Source organism: Tenrec ecaudatus, chromosome 14, assembly GCF_050624435.1.
Source record: "Tenrec ecaudatus isolate mTenEca1 chromosome 14, mTenEca1.hap1, whole genome shotgun sequence".
Taxonomy (NCBI): Eukaryota; Metazoa; Chordata; class Mammalia; order Afrosoricida; family Tenrecidae; genus Tenrec; species Tenrec ecaudatus.
Genome location: NC_134543.1, coordinates 98,016,268 through 98,032,653, shown reverse-complemented (window position 1 = coordinate 98,032,653; position 16,386 = coordinate 98,016,268). Strand labels below are relative to the sequence as shown.

At 49.6% G+C, this 16,386-nt stretch overlaps 1 protein-coding gene across 1 annotated transcript; it reads left to right on the top strand.

Annotated features, from left to right (window-relative positions):
- The first annotated feature begins 461 nt into the window (after positions 1-461).
- RMDN3 (regulator of microtubule dynamics 3) lies at positions 462-15,669 on the top strand. The gene is made up of 13 exons (XM_075532128.1): positions 462-525; positions 835-1,016; positions 3,991-4,183; positions 4,594-4,737; positions 8,768-9,041; positions 9,684-9,786; positions 11,950-12,010; positions 13,395-13,470; positions 13,628-13,705; positions 13,924-14,022; positions 14,294-14,347; positions 14,556-14,636; positions 14,904-15,669. The coding sequence occupies exons 2-13, from the start codon at positions 842-844 to the stop codon at positions 14,955-14,957; spliced, it is 1,392 nt and encodes a 463-aa protein (XP_075388243.1). The 5' UTR covers positions 462-525; positions 835-841; the 3' UTR covers positions 14,958-15,669.
- The last annotated feature ends 717 nt before the right edge of the window (positions 15,670-16,386 follow it).

The window sequence follows — 16,386 nt, the reverse complement described above, 5'->3', positions numbered from 1 at the left end:
ATCAGGTTTAAGATTTTTTAGTGCTGGGGTTGATAGTTCAAAGGCTGACCCTATAGAAACTCGGGGTCTTGTGGCTGAATCAACGATGCACCTGCTCCAACTTGACCTGCGCACTGCTTAGTAGACGGTTTGGATGGAAAATTCTAAAAGCGATTGAGAGAGATGGAAGAAGAGTCTGAGCTCGGGCAGAGTTAGGAAGACGTCGGCCCGGGGCGGCAGCAGGAGGAGGCGGGAGGCGTGGAAAAGCCGAGCGGGTGGGATGGCGGCGAGTCATCTTCAGCTCCAGGCAGAAGGACCGTCGGCCGCCAGCCCGCGGGCCACGCCCATCCCCGCGCGGCGGTGCCGTTTCCCGCCCTCTGCTAGCCCCGCCCCTCGGGGGAAGCGGCGTCGGGGGCGGGGCCTATGCCGTCATCTCTTCGCGCCTCCTCAGAGCGCGCGGGTTTGAAGCGCCGTGCAATGACGTCACGAGCCCGACAGCGTGCGGCGCTGGCGGCGGCGCCGGCGGCGATGGCGGCGCGGAGCCGGGTAAGAGTCTGAGAGCCAAAGTGAAAGCCCAGCGCGGTGCGAGGCCTGGGGGAGGCGGCGGGCTCGCTGGGTGCCCGGGCTGAGGCTGGGGCGGGGGTGCAGGCGCCGAGCCGGGCGCCGAGATCAGGGCTGGCGGGGTGGTGGAGGAGAGGCGCGGTGGTCCGAGCCCGGGGCTGACAGTTCTAAGGTGTGCAGGGGTCGAGGCTAAGTTGGGGCAGAGAGGTGGCTCCCGGGCTTCGGAGGCCGTGGGTCGCACCCGGCCACATGCTCAGTGCCCTTTGCCCCCGCCGTGGCTCGCGCGGTCTACAGGTGCAGCATGTCTAGACTCGGTGCCCTGGGCGGCGCCCGCACGGGCCTGGGGCTGTTGCTGGGCACGGCCGCGGGCCTCGGGGTCCTGTGCACCCTCTACTTCCAGCGGTGGAGACGCACGCAGCGCCAGCGCCTGTCCAACTCCCGGGACTTCAGGCGGCCCGCAGAGTCCGCGCGCCAAGGTAAGAGCCAGCCCCTGAGGTCGTGGTCACGGCCGACACGAGGCCTGGGGCCCGGGCCCCCTGTAGTGGGGCAGGGCAGGAAGACTGCTGAAGGGTTTCACCTGCCTGCAAAGCTTATTGAAAAAGAAAGCAGCCTACATCCTGCGTGTTTTCCCTACAATTCCAGGAAAGTAGGTTGTGAAAGACTTTCACTTTCAGTTCTGGCCACTTCGAGATTGTTGGAGTGGTTTAGTGTGTGTAGCAAGTGCAAAAGAAAGCAAAGGGAGTGACCCGTCTGGTGAGAATTAAAAGCCTTGAGGGTTGCTTATATTGGGATCTGGAGAAGACATAGAAGACAATGGAGTCCAAGATTTTTGTCCTCCATGTGAAGAAACCAAGATTCAAATAGTTGAAATCCTGGTGCACAGGATTTTTCCACAGCACAGGGCTTGGGAGCTCACTTCACGCAACTGACGCTGACTGTGGCTGGAAGTCAGCCACAGCTGAAATGCCAGGGCTTTCAGTTTTACAAAACTTTCATGTTCACTCCTTTAAGAATCTTTGTTTAATAGAGGGGTGTTCACATTAGCTCATCCCATGTTAATCGTGTTTCTTTTGGTCACCAGTGCTGCGTTGATTTTCGCCATGTCGGTTTGGAAAAGTTACTTTTGGGAAGCCTGCAGAGTTACCGACTCTAAACACACTGTGACCCTAAGATGACAAGAATAGATACCTGTTTAGGAACCACTGTTCACTGTGGTGACCAGGGATGTGGAGGGGAATCTCTCTCTACATGGTAGCACAGAGTGTGGGGTGATGAGCACCGCCTGACCAAAGAAAATGATGCTTCTAAGAAGCACACAGGAAAAAAGGATGTTTGCAATGAAGAATTTGCCCTACGTAATTTGGCAGGCAGCCGCACCAATAATCACCAAAACATGAGTGCAGGGTCACAAAGGCATACATATGTAAGGGTAGGTATGAATCTGTACATGAAAGGGGCTTCAGAAAGACTGGGAAAAGAATTGAAGGATAATGGAATTTTCCCAAACTCTTTGAAGCCCTCAGGCGTGCACTGATAGAAAAGTATCTGTATGCACGTGCATACATGCAAATGAGTGTGTCTGTGTGTATATTCACAGAGGAACACAGTTCCAGACACTTCTGAGATAGAACCAAACATCTGTGAGATGGGCTTTCTGGATTTTGAAGGCTTAGGACCTTGGTCTCATGGGACAACTCAGTTAATTGTCATCTCAACATTCATGTTTTGCACCCTAGTGAGGTGTGACTAGTGTCTGGGGTCTTAAAAACAAACAGCCAAATAGGATAGAACTATGGGTCCCTATTCTTCAGGAGCAAAAGAAGGAAGCCAACTTCTCAGAGAAGAAATTAGTCTACAGGTCTAATGACCTATATGAGCCACATCCTCATCTACCCTGAGACCAGAAGAACTAGATGGTGCCCAGCTACCACTACTGACAAATCTAATCAGGCATCCTAGCTGGACCCTGATAGAGTGGGAGGGAAACATGGGACAGAGCCCACATTCTTAAAAAGTCCAGACTTCTTAGGCCATCCTAGGTCTGTTGAGACTAGAAGACTTCCTGAGATGTTTTTGCCCTGAGACAGTCTTTAAACCTTCAACTGAAACTATCTGGAGGTTACCTTTTAGCAAAGTGAAAATTGGCACAAAAAACCCAGGATATTATCCATGAGTATAGTTGCTCCCTTAATATATTAATGCATTTGAGTCAAAGGCTAACTGACTAAAGCAGAGATGAGATGATCAGGGGCAGAGACACCGGAGCAGGGGAAGTGGAACAGCCAGAATGCAATTAGACGAGACTTCAAGAAGCCTGTGGAAAATGGCTTTGAAATATAATGGAGTTTTTCCATGAGCTATTTGAAGCCCCCTCAAAAGGCAAATGTTGAACCATCATGAAAATTTAATGAATGTCACTGAACAAATATGGGTAGAAATAGAAATTGTCAAATGGGAGCCTAATTTGCTGGGCAGATGTTGATTGAAAGGACAGGAAAATATTGCTTAAGAAAAGAGAGATTGCTGTAGATTGTGACTGAGTGCCGGCATTGTACATGTTGGTAGTAACCTAGGAAGGTGGGTACGCCTCTCTTTCCCGCCCTTGTGTTTGTTTGAAAGTTCTTGCAAGTTTCGGTCTGTGGAGGCTGGGAGGAAGAGGCCTAAGAATCCTTCCTGCTCTACATTCTTCAGATGTTGTCTGCAGTGTAATGTGTGTATTGTTACCAGGTGTTCTTTAACAGGATTTGTACCTGCTGGATTTGTTGGTACTGCCTTCCTGATTCCACCCCCTCCCCCCCGCCCCCCTAGCTTGTACCTGTGCCAGTCGAGGTACCTCCGGTGCTTCTCAGTTTGCTTGCATTTCACTGTTTGAATTCCCTGCACCTCAGTTCAAGGTTGGGTCCGTGGGCTTAGACTTGGTGTTTTACCTATGGATTCTGTATGGACTGTGTCTAAGGACCTTTTGCCTTAGTGAGTTCTCTCTGTTCTTCTCTGATGATACTGAATGCAATCCTTGAATAGAGCTCGATTTTCTTTCCCATTCTTTGTGAAGTGAAAGTTTAGAGCCAAAATGGACTCAGTTTCCATTTGCTGTGTGGTAGGCATTGGCTCCTGGTGTGTGGGTACTATGTGTCAGGTAAAGACTTTATTTTACTCCAACTGGGCAGCTGGCAACTTGGTAGGCATTTTGCACCGTCTGCTGGGTATGCCACAGTGCTGATGAGTTTGGGGAGAAGGTCTTGGAGCAGGGGACTCTGGGTTAGCGATTAGAGTCTTTATGCCCAGCCACTGCCCCTGCCCGATAGCTACTTGAAACTTGTTTCTATGATTTAGCTGTGAAAATATGCTATTTTAGCCTGAAGGGTCTTCTCTATAAGCTGAACTTCAATTCCAAGGGCAAGACTCCTCTTTCGCCATTGCCCACGGAGGCCACTGTCTCCCTCCTTGCAGTGATGCCATTGCGGGCGGCCGCAGGTGAGGCTGGAGATGCTGCGGTGCTGCCCAGCCTTCCACGAGAAGGGCAAGAGGAGGTGCTGGGCCGCCTGGACTATGTGCTGACCAGTCTCGTGGCACTGCAGCGAGAGGTGGAAGAGCTGAGGAGCAGGCTGCAAGGGCTTGCTGGAGAGATTGTTGGGGAGGTCCGGTGAGTATTGGGGCCTCCTGCTACTTTGTCCCTTTCCCCCCAACTTCTTGCAGCCCTGTGGCATTCCCAGCCAGGAGTGTGTTGTGTGTTCTGGCCTTTGTTGTGTATCTTGAAGGAAGACCAGTGTATAGCTTCTTTGCAGTGAAGCAGTACATGTGGACCTTGCCTTGTACCCATTCCTTGCCGCCTCCTCGCTCGCCCTTCCAGTCTGGCAGCAGCTGGAACTCTGCCCTGATACTTGGTTGGCCTGCACCAACCCACTGGGACCAGAGAGCTGCCCCTTCTCGCTCTCCTGAGGGTGGAGACCCAGTACTTTCCTCTACCTTTGGCTCTGTAGTGAGGATAGTGGTGAGGGCAGTCAGGCTGGGTGGGGCCTCATGGCCCTCCGCTGAAAGGGACCTGCCTTCCAGGTCCCACCTGGAGGAGCACCAGCGAGTGGCTCGGAGGCGAAGGTTCCCGTTTGGCCGAGAGAGGAGCGACTCCACTGGCTCCAGCTCCATCTACTTCACAGCCACCTCTGGAACCACACTCACCGATGCCGAGAGCGAAGGGGGGTGAGTCATCTCTCCCAAGGGCAGTGGTGGCTGCAGCCTGACTGTTTTTTAAAAGTAATGCTTATCAGTGGAAAGTTTGGATCAAACTGCTATAGGTACTTTTTGGAGCAAGGAAAGTCATAAATAAGTAAATCATAAAATTTAAAACAGAACCAAAAAAAGTACCCCATTTGTCGAGACCTAATCATGCTTTGGTTATTTTCCTCTGAGTAGCTTTTTCACATCATATTTATACTTGTGTTGTCACAAGGACTGTAGGGAAATTTGGGGTGGCTTCCTCTCTCTCATTAATGACTGAACCAGGTGTGCAGGATCTCCGAGCACAGTGTGTGCTCCCACTCTCAGATGTTCTCGTCTTCCCAGGGGAGAGGCAGGCCCAGGAGCCAGCTGTGCCCGTGGGCGGTGACTGATGGCCCAGTTTTGTGGTGGCCCAGCAAGTCTAACCCTAATCCTACTCCGAGGCATGGCCACTTGGGACAGTCTCCTCCAAGCGGGGTCCAGCTGAAGGCTTTAATTTTTTTCTTGTCTTTGAAATGACATTTTATTAGATATTTGGAAAAGATCCATTGCTATCTAGTTGAATTTTTAAAAATCATTCTATTGGGGGCTCATATCATAATATATACATAATACATACATGTGTCAAGCACATTTGTACATTTGTGGCCATCATCATTTTCTTTCTTTTTTTTTAACATTTTGTTAGGGACTCATACCACTCTTATCACAATCCATACATACACATACATCAATTGTATAAAGCACATCCATCCATTCCCCGCCCCAATCATTCTCAAAGCATTTGCTCTCCACTTAAGCCCTTTGCATCAGGTCCTCTTTTTACCCCTCCCTTCCCGCTCCCCCCTCTAGTTGAATGTTACATAGGGTTTCAGCAGCTTAAAATCTTTCAGGCTTTCTGATTGAAACCACTTTGAAGCCTGGTGCCAGGGCTGGGGTCTGAGTGAACAGCTGGTGCCTCCCATGCTGGATGCTGACTTTTCCTCCTCCTCGGGGAAAACACTGGTATAGAGAGGGGTCAAGTCTAACACTACATCGGAGTGACAGATTCAGCTGTGGACGTGCACGTGGCAACGAGGAGTTAAAATCAGCCATTCAGCATGAATTTATTGGCTTCCTTTCTTCTGTTCCCCTGCACCAGACCGCCAAGCACTTCAGAATTATTTCTCCACTTACCCCTCACATCAGGCCTCAGGAGCAGGTACAGTTCCATTCTCCTGTTTTCCGACAGAACATACAAGCCTTCTCAGAAAGACACTCAGCACATGGTCCCCGGGAGTTCTGCTCCAATGGCTGAGCACCACCATGGGAAGAGCCACTACGACACAGCAGTGCCGTTTGTCCCACCCACCTTGTGCGAGTCTTTTGGCAGCCTTGTTTTCTTGCAGGCTGCTCTGTTCTGCGGCACACCCTCACTATGAGTGCTTGAACCCCGTTCCACATCACTGCCACTGGGTGCATGGGCTGGCCCGACTACTGCTCAGGCCCCTCTTGAAAGCAGTGAGCTAGTGCCTCTGGTCTGCCCTCCAGGGCTACAGCTGCCAGGTAGTCTGCCTTCTCAGGGGATAGCAAAGCAAGAGCAGTCACTTTCCACTCTGTGCTTGTGGGCCAAGAGAAGATCCCCAAGGGGTGCTTTAGAGGAGGGGCAAAAATGAAATGACTTTCATGTGGACTTGAATTGTGAAGAAAGGACTAGTAGTAGTAGTTCAGGAGCGTATGTGTGGGGCCCAGGTAAGCAGGCCCTTTGGATAGGAACTGGCATTTGAAGTTTTGAAGAGGGGCTGGTAAGAGAGATCACAGCTCTGCCTAAGATTAGGAAGTAGAACTCAGGGGTTTTGGTGGTGGTTGAGGGAAGGTGCACAAACGTGAGAGACCAGCAAGAGCCAGTGGCTCACCAGGGAGATTTGCAGGCGCCTCGTTGTTGAGGTGCCTCCTGGGGCTGCAAAGGCCGCACTAGGCAGGCCAGGGTTGCCAGCCACCGGGGGGGGGGGGGGGGGGGGAGGGGGCAAGCGAAGGGTGGTTTTCTTTTCCCCCCTTTCTTTTTGTGATTTGGGTCAAAACTGAGAGCAAATTGGTCTTTCATAACATTTTTTTTCCTTCCCATAGCATTCTTACATGTTTCGTGTGTGACGTTGATTGCAGGCCCCACTGCAGCAATCTTCCCTTTCCTCTCTGTCATTTCCATTTGTCCTTCTTTACTGCCCACCCCTTCCTGCCTGCGGGGATCTTCCTGGGCACAGGCTGCCCTTTGGTCTCAGATGGTTGACTGTTCAGATGAGTCCCTTGCTGGTAAGATTGTTCACCTGATGGCTTTCTTTTTTTGTTTTTTTAAATCATTTTATTGGAGCTCGTTCAATTCGTATCACAATCCATACATACATCCATTGTGTCAAGCACATATTTGTTGCCATCATCATTCTCAAAACATTTGCCATTTTCCTTCTACTTGAGCCCTTAATATCACCTGATCGCTTTCTTGATGCCAGCTCCAGCAGGCTCAGCCTGACTGGCCCTGCGGGGGCACATGGGAGCTGGTGGTGGTGCAAAACTGGTTTGTCTGGTTGCTCTCTGGGCCAGTGGCCATGGCAAGTACTGTTCTGTGCATGGTCAGTGCCATATAGGGTAAGGGGGAATCTGGCAGGAGACTACAAGTGCTGGCCCAGGAAAAAGGGGCTTCTTTGAGTGATGAAGGGATAAGACTTGATGGGCGCTCCCACTTGACTGCAAGCTCTATCCCCCTTCTCACACTAAAAGAGCAGCTCTGAGCTCCTAGAAAATTAATGGACTGGCTGAGGCAGAATTACTAATCACAATTTAAGCTCCCTCCTTTTCAGAACTCAGTGTGGCACAAAACACCCCCTCCAGGAAGCCTTCCTAGGTATCTCACCAAGAGGGACAGCCCAAGCCCCATCTTTCCTCCTCCTTGGGCACCCCTTTTAGGTTGAACTTGATCTCCTTACCACTGAGAGCCTCTCAGGGTCATCAGGGCCATGAAGGGTCATCGTTGAACTGTCTCACAGCTTAGAAGCTGAGAAAAACACCCCCAGAAGGACTTTGTGTGAGACTGAGTTCTTGGTCACCGACTTCCTGGTTCTCAAGGATCCGAGGAAGGGTGCTCTGACCTTGCTCTGCAGGAGCCTGGGGCCTCTGGTGTACCATAGGAACAATGTGTTCTCCTGGGTGCATAGGTCCTTTCCAGAAGGACCTGACAGATCTCAGAAGCTTCAGAGTGTTAAACAAAAAGATGGCCATTCCATCTAGAATTCTCCATGGGTTCGGCTGGTGGTCAAGGAGGTGAAAGCAGCTACCTTCCCTGTGGGTGCCTTAGCTGGGGCTCCTTAGGAGTCCTGGCCTAGACAGCCGCTGAGAGGCCGCTTTTCTTTGTGCCCTCGTCCTCCCTCTTACCTACAAAGTCATCCCCACCCCTAGCAAGGTCCCATGCTTGTAAGGGCCACTTCTGCATGGCTTAGACTTGGTTGCTGACTTAGGACAGAGGCACAAGCTTAATTGAGAAAGGAAATGTGGGTGTCTGTGCTGCCCGTGACCTTGGACTCTGGGACCCGCCCTTGTTGGTTCTGGCAGGTGCCTTTGGCTGATAAAGCAAAAATGATTTCTCGTGAGTAAATTTAGCTTAGGAGATAAGCGCCACCTATAACTGAAGGTTTTAATTAAAAAAAATATATGCTCATTAAAGACATCACAATTAAAGAAGAAAATTTTGGCTTTAATTCCTCTATCCCAGAGATCTACCATTTTGATAGAAATCTAAGCCTTCTTCCCCTCCCTCTTTCCTATTTTCTGGCCAATGATGCTAGCAGGAGGTTCTTAGGGTGGGCCCGACTCTCCTCCTTCCCAGAGTTGGCTGTCTTTCCAGGACTGATTCCAGCCCTAAGCAGCAGGTCTGGGACTTAGTTGGTGCTTTGGACAACAGTGCCATGGGGAGTCCCTCTTCCGGTGGCCCTTGGTTTCTTGAGCTTGGATAACCCTCTCCCTTGACCTTTCTCTGCTCCAGGTACACAACAGCCAACGCGGAGTCTGATGATGATCAGGACTCTGACAGGGAGAGTGAGGCCGGGGATGACGTGAGCTGTGATCCCTTGAAGATGGGAAGAAAGGACTCTCTCGACTTGGTCCATGCCATGGGCCCTGAGCCCAGTGCCCCTGAGCTCGGAGGCGACTCTGGCCAAGATGTGCTGCCCCTCCTGCAGCAGGCAGACGCACTGCACCAGGGCAGCGAGCAGGACAAGCGGGAAGGCTTCCAGCTGCTGCTCAACAACAAGCTGGCGGTGAGGGCCCCAGCTGCCCAGTGCTTCCCCTCGCAAGTCCCCAGGCACAGAGGGAGGCCCAAGGGAAATGAGGCTCTCATCTCCCAAGATTGCAGTCTTGTTCCTGAGGCTGGGTCCACCCCTTGGGGGCTCTGTACTGTCCATGGCCCCCAGAGCAGCTCTCTGCCTCCTGCGAGAGAGTTTCACCCCTCAGAATAGGAGGGGGCTGAGTTAGGGAACCCGTTGCCTGCCCCGCTGGAAGCTTACATCACACGTGTAAGTAAATAGCACTTCCCCAGGGTCACGGCCCACATTTATTCGAGCATAAGCGCCGGAGGTAATTCTCCCCTATTTTGGGTACTTTCACAGCTTGTTCTTTGTGTGAGACTTCTCTCTTGCTATGCTTCCTTAAGTCTTTTTAGTTGAGCCTCTTCTGGCAGGGTCAGGACCAGAATGGCCTGCCTGTGTCCTCCGGCAGGCCCTGGGCCATCAGTCAGCTGCTCTGGAGAGGCCATGTGGTACGGGGCTGTGCCTAAGAGCTGGCCTGATCTCAGTGATGGTATCACACTGCCCTCCAGACTCAAACCTAGGGTGTGGGGAGAGGCAGGCCTGCTCCCTTTGAGGTCAAGCGGAAGCAGGCCTCATACAACGTTTGGTCTACAGTATGGAGGCCGGCAGGACTTCCTCTGGCGCCTGGCTCGAGCATACAGTGACATGTGTGAGCTCACTGAGGAGGTGACTGAGAAGAAGTCCTATGCTCTAAATGGTAAGTGCTGACGGGTTCCTGGTGGGAAGGTAACTGACTTTGATTCCAGGGGTAGAGCTGGCCCTACTTAGGACCAAAATGCAAAGGAAGCTGTGGATCAATTACTCAACAGGGACTAATTCTTTGGCTCCCAAGAACCCCTGCTCCCTCCTCGTGAGGCTTAAATAGCACAGGTACATGTTTTCAGGAGCAGTTGTATCATGTTAGCATTATGCTTTGTTCTCAGTCCCTAACTTCAAAGAGTGGGCAAAGCTGCTTTTCTTAATCTGAAAGCTCTTGCTGCTGCTTAGGAATCCAATGTCCCCATGGGGGCTTGGGGGCCAGATGTCCTGAGAATAGGAGCTGAGTCCTCATGGTAGGTGCCCAGATCACTGCCAGCTGACAAGTCCCGGGGGGGAGGGGCACTTGAGCCTGTTGTCACAGTCCTAGGGTGAAGGCTAGGATGCATCTGACCTAGGCTGCAAGGCTGTCCTTGTCCACCTTGAGGTCACCAAGAAGCCTGGGACTGAAGAGAGATTGGTGAGATGGGGACATGATGGGTCCTGCCAAGCCACAGTCTCTGAATTCAGGTATCAATGGGTTCATGTACTTTCTCACTTTGATAGTGCAGAATCAGACTATATCAGGTCATTGTGGCAAACACTTTTGTGGAATTCTGCTAGCATAGAAAGAGGTCACTGAATTGGATATTTGACTTAGGCCTTTCAGAAACACCTGACACAGTTTACCAAAAAGGGCTATTCTCTTCAAAACCATTTCTACATTTCTTCCTAAATTTCAAGTGTGATTTCCGATTAGCTTTTAGATTATTTTTGACCTCCTGATTTCAACCTTTTTCTTTCTCTTTGGTCATTGGCCATCTCTTACTGATACCAAGAGGTAGCATGAAGTCTGAATAGGGAAGGTGGGGTGACTAGAGTCTGGCTCCCCAAGCTCAGCCCCCGTGGACAAGTTAGTTCTTGATGGGAGGCAGATCTTTGCCTCTTAGGGCCATCTTGGCTGAACTTGAGGTCCCTCCTTTCTCTAAAAGCTGGACCACCAGGAGACAGTCATTCTATGGGGTTTTAGGCAACATTTGTTCTTTCCACTGGCCAGCCAGACACCTGGGTCAAAGCCGCATAGTTCAACCTAGAGATTAATGAGCAGGGTCTCATTAACTGCTCATTAAAGAGCTGGATCAGATTAACTTGCCAGGAACTGGCTGTCTTATTCTTCACTATTACTTTTCTAATTAGCAATGTGTCTGCCTTGAAGGGACACCCACTAAGGCAGACATTGTTCCTCATGTTGGGACCATACTGCTCTTCTGTTTGGAAAAGGGAGGTGTTGGGTCCCTCATCGGTTGTCTTAAACTTGTTATATAAACCACATTGTGCCATCATTGCTGTAATCTGAGTCTGAGGGACAATCTCAGAATAGCCAGCCCACCACCTCAACACGGCATGTGTTCCATTGGCACTGTGCTTTCTCCCACACCCTCTCAGTTCAATCCTATTTTGCAATGTGCTCTCTCCCCAGTGTGTAGGCATGATGTCTTCTGCTGGATGGGTACAGACCTCCAGCCTCCTTTACCCCTAAGGGACTCTTGTCAAAAGCATCTCTGGCAGGGAGAGTGGGACAGTTTCTTTACTGGTCTTGATATCTTGAAAACCTGGGTGAGACAGTGACCTCTAGCTAGACCTTAGTCTGTTTGGCTTTTGTGAAGGGGATTTTGGCCTGGAGCAATAATTACCCTGAGACTCAATCCAAGCTGTGGACCCTTCTCCTCAGCAAAGTGCTCATTTACCAAAATTGTTACGCAGTTTCAGAGGGGTTCATGGGTACCTTGATGCTTTTCTGTAGACTCCAGATCAAAAACCCTTCAAAGGAAGGTTGGCTGGGGAGTTTTGGATTGCCTTTGCATCTCACCTCTTTATAATTGAAGTGCTCGTTTATTTCAAGAGAAGGCGGCAATTGGGGCAGCTGAAGAGATAGGGAGGCAGAGGTGCAGCAGGAGTCATGTCATACAAATGCAACTCCTGAAAAACCCTATGACTTCACAGCCAGTCCATGTTGGGAGGGGCTGGTGCAAGCGAAGGCCATCACTTTCTAGCAGCCCTTCCTGTGGACTAGTGCATAGCATAGGAGCCTGCCTAACTCTCTGGTACTACCTTTGTCCTACAGGGAAAGAAGAGGCAGAGGCTGCTCTGGAGAAGGGGGCTGAGAGTGCCGACTGTCACCAGTGGTAATAACACCCTGCAGGGTCCCTGAGAAGAGACAGGGTGGGTCAGAAGTAGAGCTCGGGGCCCTTTGATCCAGTTACTAAGGCATTTGCCAGAGGAACCAGGAGAGGGCACCATGGTTTATATTTCTACAGCTCCCCTCCCTTCTCCCTACCCAGAGCCCAGGGGAGTTTTTTTTCCCAGATGGCAGCCAGGTGAGACAAGGGAGGGCAGAGGCTTTTTGTCATCATTAGTTGTTTGGAGAACTGACTAACTTGGTAAGATATCCTAGCTGCAAAGCTTTGGGATTTCCCCTCCCCTCCACAGTTATTTCCTCAGCTTCAGTCCCTGGCTGTTGGTGGACTTTGTCTTCTCTGCTTGACTCCAATGAACTCATCCCCAGCAAGTTCAGCGGTCAGTTTGTTAGCTTATGAAAAGACCAGCCCTGATTTGTCTCATGTGAGGCAAAGTTCTGCCAGCTTGTCTGGATCGGAGCCTGGTCATAGCTTGTGTCCCAGGACCTGGCCCAGCTCCTGACAGCTAATTTCAGTCAATCTGCCATCCCTTGCTTTCCCCATCTCTGCCCTCATGGTGAGCGAAGAGGAAGGCCGGGGTTCTCCAGTACACAGCTGCAAGTTTCTGCAAGAGCGCTTCTCAGAGGCCAGGCCGCTGAGGTCTCACAAGGGTGGAAAATGGTCTAAAGATTTTTAGCTCAGCAGTCTCTTCTGTAAATGAGTCCTGGTACTGTCCAATACAAACACTCAGATATTTGGTGAATACAACCCATGAGAGAGAAACTTGGGCATGGGCTAGACATTCAAATGTGCTTCTAAGTAATCAATTCTGGGGGATGGAACAGAGAACTTGTTTGTGATAACAGGATAGGAAGCTGGCTCGTGGGGAACTGAGGGAGTCTCCCTGAAATTAGGGGCCTTTCCTTGCTTTCCAAGTTGACATAAGAAATCCCGTAAGTATTCCTGGCCCAGTTTCCCCTGAAAGACCTAAACTAGGCTTTCTCAGGCTAGTGTTAGCCCTCCGTGCTTTCCAGGCCAAAGGCCCTGTTTACCCAGGAAACAGCAGGAGAACTAGCTTGCTGGAGCTAAGCCATCTCCTGCTTTTCATGTTTTTGTTTTCTTCCTGTGACTATACTCCTTATGAATGGGGGAAACTTCTGACCCGGGGGATTTGGACTGGGACCTTGCCTCAGCCTTCTTAGGTGTACAGAAAAGATTTACTGTGGAGGACAGCTTTAGTACTTAGTATAGAGTTGTGAGTCTACCAGTGTATTTACTAAAGATCTATGAATACATAATCTTCAGCTCTAGGTCTTGAGTGGGAAGCCAGCTCCCTGTAGTGATAGTCCCCAGCCCTGGTTGCTGAGCTTGCTGCCGCCCCCCACCTCCTTAGGTTTGCAGTGCTTTGTGGTCAGCTGGCTGAGCATGAGGGCATCCAGAGGCGCATCCAGAGTGGTTTTAGCTTCAAGGTAAGGAAAGGCTTCTCCCCTGTGCTGGTCCAGACCAGCCTCCTGTGGCTCCCTCCCAGTTTCCCTTAGCAGGGCTTCCCTGCAGCCTCAGGGCCTTGCCTTTCGTCCTTTAACAACTCCTGTGTGATTTTAGCTTATGTACATTTTTCTCCCTCAGGAGCATGTGGACAAAGCCATCGCTCTCCAGCCAGGAAACCCCATGGCGCACCTGCTTCTGGGCAGATGGTGCTACCAGGTGAGCTGCATTGCAGGGCTTGGTTTAAGGATTGTGGCCCTACTCCCCTTCCCAAGATCTGATTCTGACCAGGTACAATTTCCTCAGAATTCCTGTGATAATTTTAAGTGGAGCCGAGGCACACAGCTATTTAACCTGGTTTGTTTCCAGTACAGAAGTTTCCATGTTTCTACAAATACTTCATAAAATTTAATTCATACTTTTGTCTCTTGTGGCAGGTCTCTCACCTGAGCTGGCTAGAAAAAAAAACTGCGAATGCCTTGTTTGAAAGTCCTCTTAGCGCCTCTGTGCAAGACGCCCTGCAGAGCTTCCTGAAGGTAATCGGGGAAGGAAGGAAAAAGACGCCAGCCTAAAATAAACAGGGTAAAGACTTAACTGTGACCCTTAATGAGAGGATCTCTGGTCGAGGACAATTTTGTTTGCTCCATAGGAAAATCAGAATCACTTAGGGAGCTTAAAAGAGGAAGATTCTCAGGCCCAATAGATCTGTCTCTAGGCTGAAGATCTCTGGGAATCTTTATTTGATTAAACTCCATCCTGACTTGAATTTGGAACTCTCTTGCTGAAATGCTTTGTTTCCTTCTCTAGGTTGAAGAATTACAGCCAGGCTTTTCCAAAGCAGGAAGGGTCTATATTTGTAAGGTAACACATCTGCTGTCCTTAGAGAGGGGGAGGTATACAAGGAGGCTTCAAAAAGCTTGTGGAAAAATTTCACTACTTTTTAATTCCATTTTTCCTACAGACTTCTTGAAGCCCTGTTGTATAAATACCACTTCTGGGAATTCCTAAATATCCACAACCTCGACCCCTTCTAGTCTCCTGCCAGGTTTTCACAGTTATGTCTTTTCAGTGCTACAGAGAACTAGGGAAAAACTCTGAAGCAAGGCGGTGGATGAAGATGGCACTGGAGCTGCCCAATGTCACTAATGAGGTAATTTTACTCTTAGGAGCTTTTCCAAGATTGGGTTCTCTCACGGAGCCATCATCTCTCAGGAAAGAAAGCAGTCCCTAGAGATCTTCCCTACAAAAACAAAGGGTAGTTTTGCATGTTGGCCCATTGTGTGTGTATATGTCTCACGTGGGCTCTAAGCTATCGGGAGAGGAGAAAGATTGGTAATAGGCCCATACTCTGAATTTAGTGACAGGAGTTTGGTGTTGGCAAAGGATTTTGAATTCTAGCCCTGTTTTCTCTCTATAGGATTCCGTTTTGCAGAAGGACCTGGAAGAATTGGAAGTAATTTTAGGCGAATAATCACATTCCATTGATCTTTATAACTTGAAGGACACCACAATTAAGAGAGGAAAATCAAGATGTTTTCTTTTGGTTTCTGGTTAGGCCTGCTTATGCCAGGAAACTGAACAAGACTGGTTTGGGGAGTGTCCTGGCTCATGGTCTGACTGATATCTGCTACCAATCTCCAATTTCTTCCCTGTTAACCTATTTATTTTAATCCTTTATCTAATCTGAAATTGGGGAAGTGGCTGAGGTCTGTGTCTCTTCTCCCCCTTAAGTGAATTCTTGAACCATCAAGACTAGTGTAGCACCTGCCCTAGGGTTAAGTGTGGGTGGAGCCAGAGGCTAGCTCACGCGGAGAGGATGAGCCAGTAACACACTGCCTTTCAACTGCTGGTGAGGGAGCCACAGGAACAAAGCACAGAACATAATGAGCTAATCCTTTTCACTGACAAATATGCACTAGCAGTTCATCTAGTTCTAAAGTCACAGCCTACCTACCAGAGTGAAAGGGTCAGGGCAACCCCGACATTGGCCTCTCTCCGACCAATCATGTGGACGTTCAGCTGTATTCGTGGGACGGGCTGGGCCATGTGGTTTCCAAAGTCCAGGCAGTTTTGAGAGTGACAGCAGTGGCAAGGGTTTATGATGCTGTGGAACAGTGGTCCAAAGAGTTGCCCAAAATGTATTATGGCACACACTTGAAATAAAAACCAAATCTGATTGGAAAGACTTGTTCTCCCTTTATGTTTGCTTCCATTATTGGGCTCTTTGTACTTAACTTGACACTTCCACAATGATTTCTTCCTACAGAAGCTGTTGCAGAGAAGTAGAAAAACAGGGCTCCAAATGTGTAGTATTTAAAATAAGCTCTTAAGTTAATGCTATTCTCAATAAAAATTTTAGTGTTGCAGGCGGGGCTTTCTGTAGCCTAACAAGATCTACCTACTGCAACTAATCAGGTGTCCCACCCCCCAGCGTTCCCCTCTGGTCAGAGGTACTAATGGTGCAGTCTTAATTTCGACTAGAAGAAAATCTCACCTAGAAGAAAAATTGGGAAGACAAGTTTCTAAGTCAAAGTCATTTATCTCTTAGAAAACCCAAGTTTTCATTGTTCTGGAATTGCTCTGACTTTTGCCATTATTACAGGTTTGTGATGTGGAAAGACGACCTGAGCATGTTACTTTAGGTAGATATGGACTGTAAGATCCAGCTAGCAAAGATGCAACTCAATACAAGAAAATAGGGTAAAAGGATTTTTAAAAATTCTATAATTTCAGGCTCAGATTCTTAATCTCTAAAGACCAGCTTTTAAAAATCAGCTGCAGACAGCGTGGGAATTGCGCCTGATCTGATCCCACCACACCAAAGCAAAACCCTGAGGGGGTGCAAACAGGATAGCAAGGGAATGGAGTAGTGAGGTCCCCAGGGAATGCTGAAGGTGGAC

What these genes read in the sequence shown, in the direction of transcription:
- RMDN3 (XM_075532128.1), top strand. Translation starts at nt 842, where the DNA reads ATGTCTAGACTCGGTGCCCTGGGCGGCGCCCGCACGGGCCTGGGGCTG. An exon ending in AGTGCCGACTGTCACCAGTG is followed by an intron (nt 12,011 to 13,394) that starts GTAATAACACCC and finishes CCACCTCCTTAG; the next exon opens with GTTTGCAGTGCTTTGTGGTC. An exon ending in TGCCCAATGTCACTAATGAG is followed by an intron (nt 14,637 to 14,903) that starts GTAATTTTACTC and finishes TTCTCTCTATAG; the next exon opens with GATTCCGTTTTGCAGAAGGA.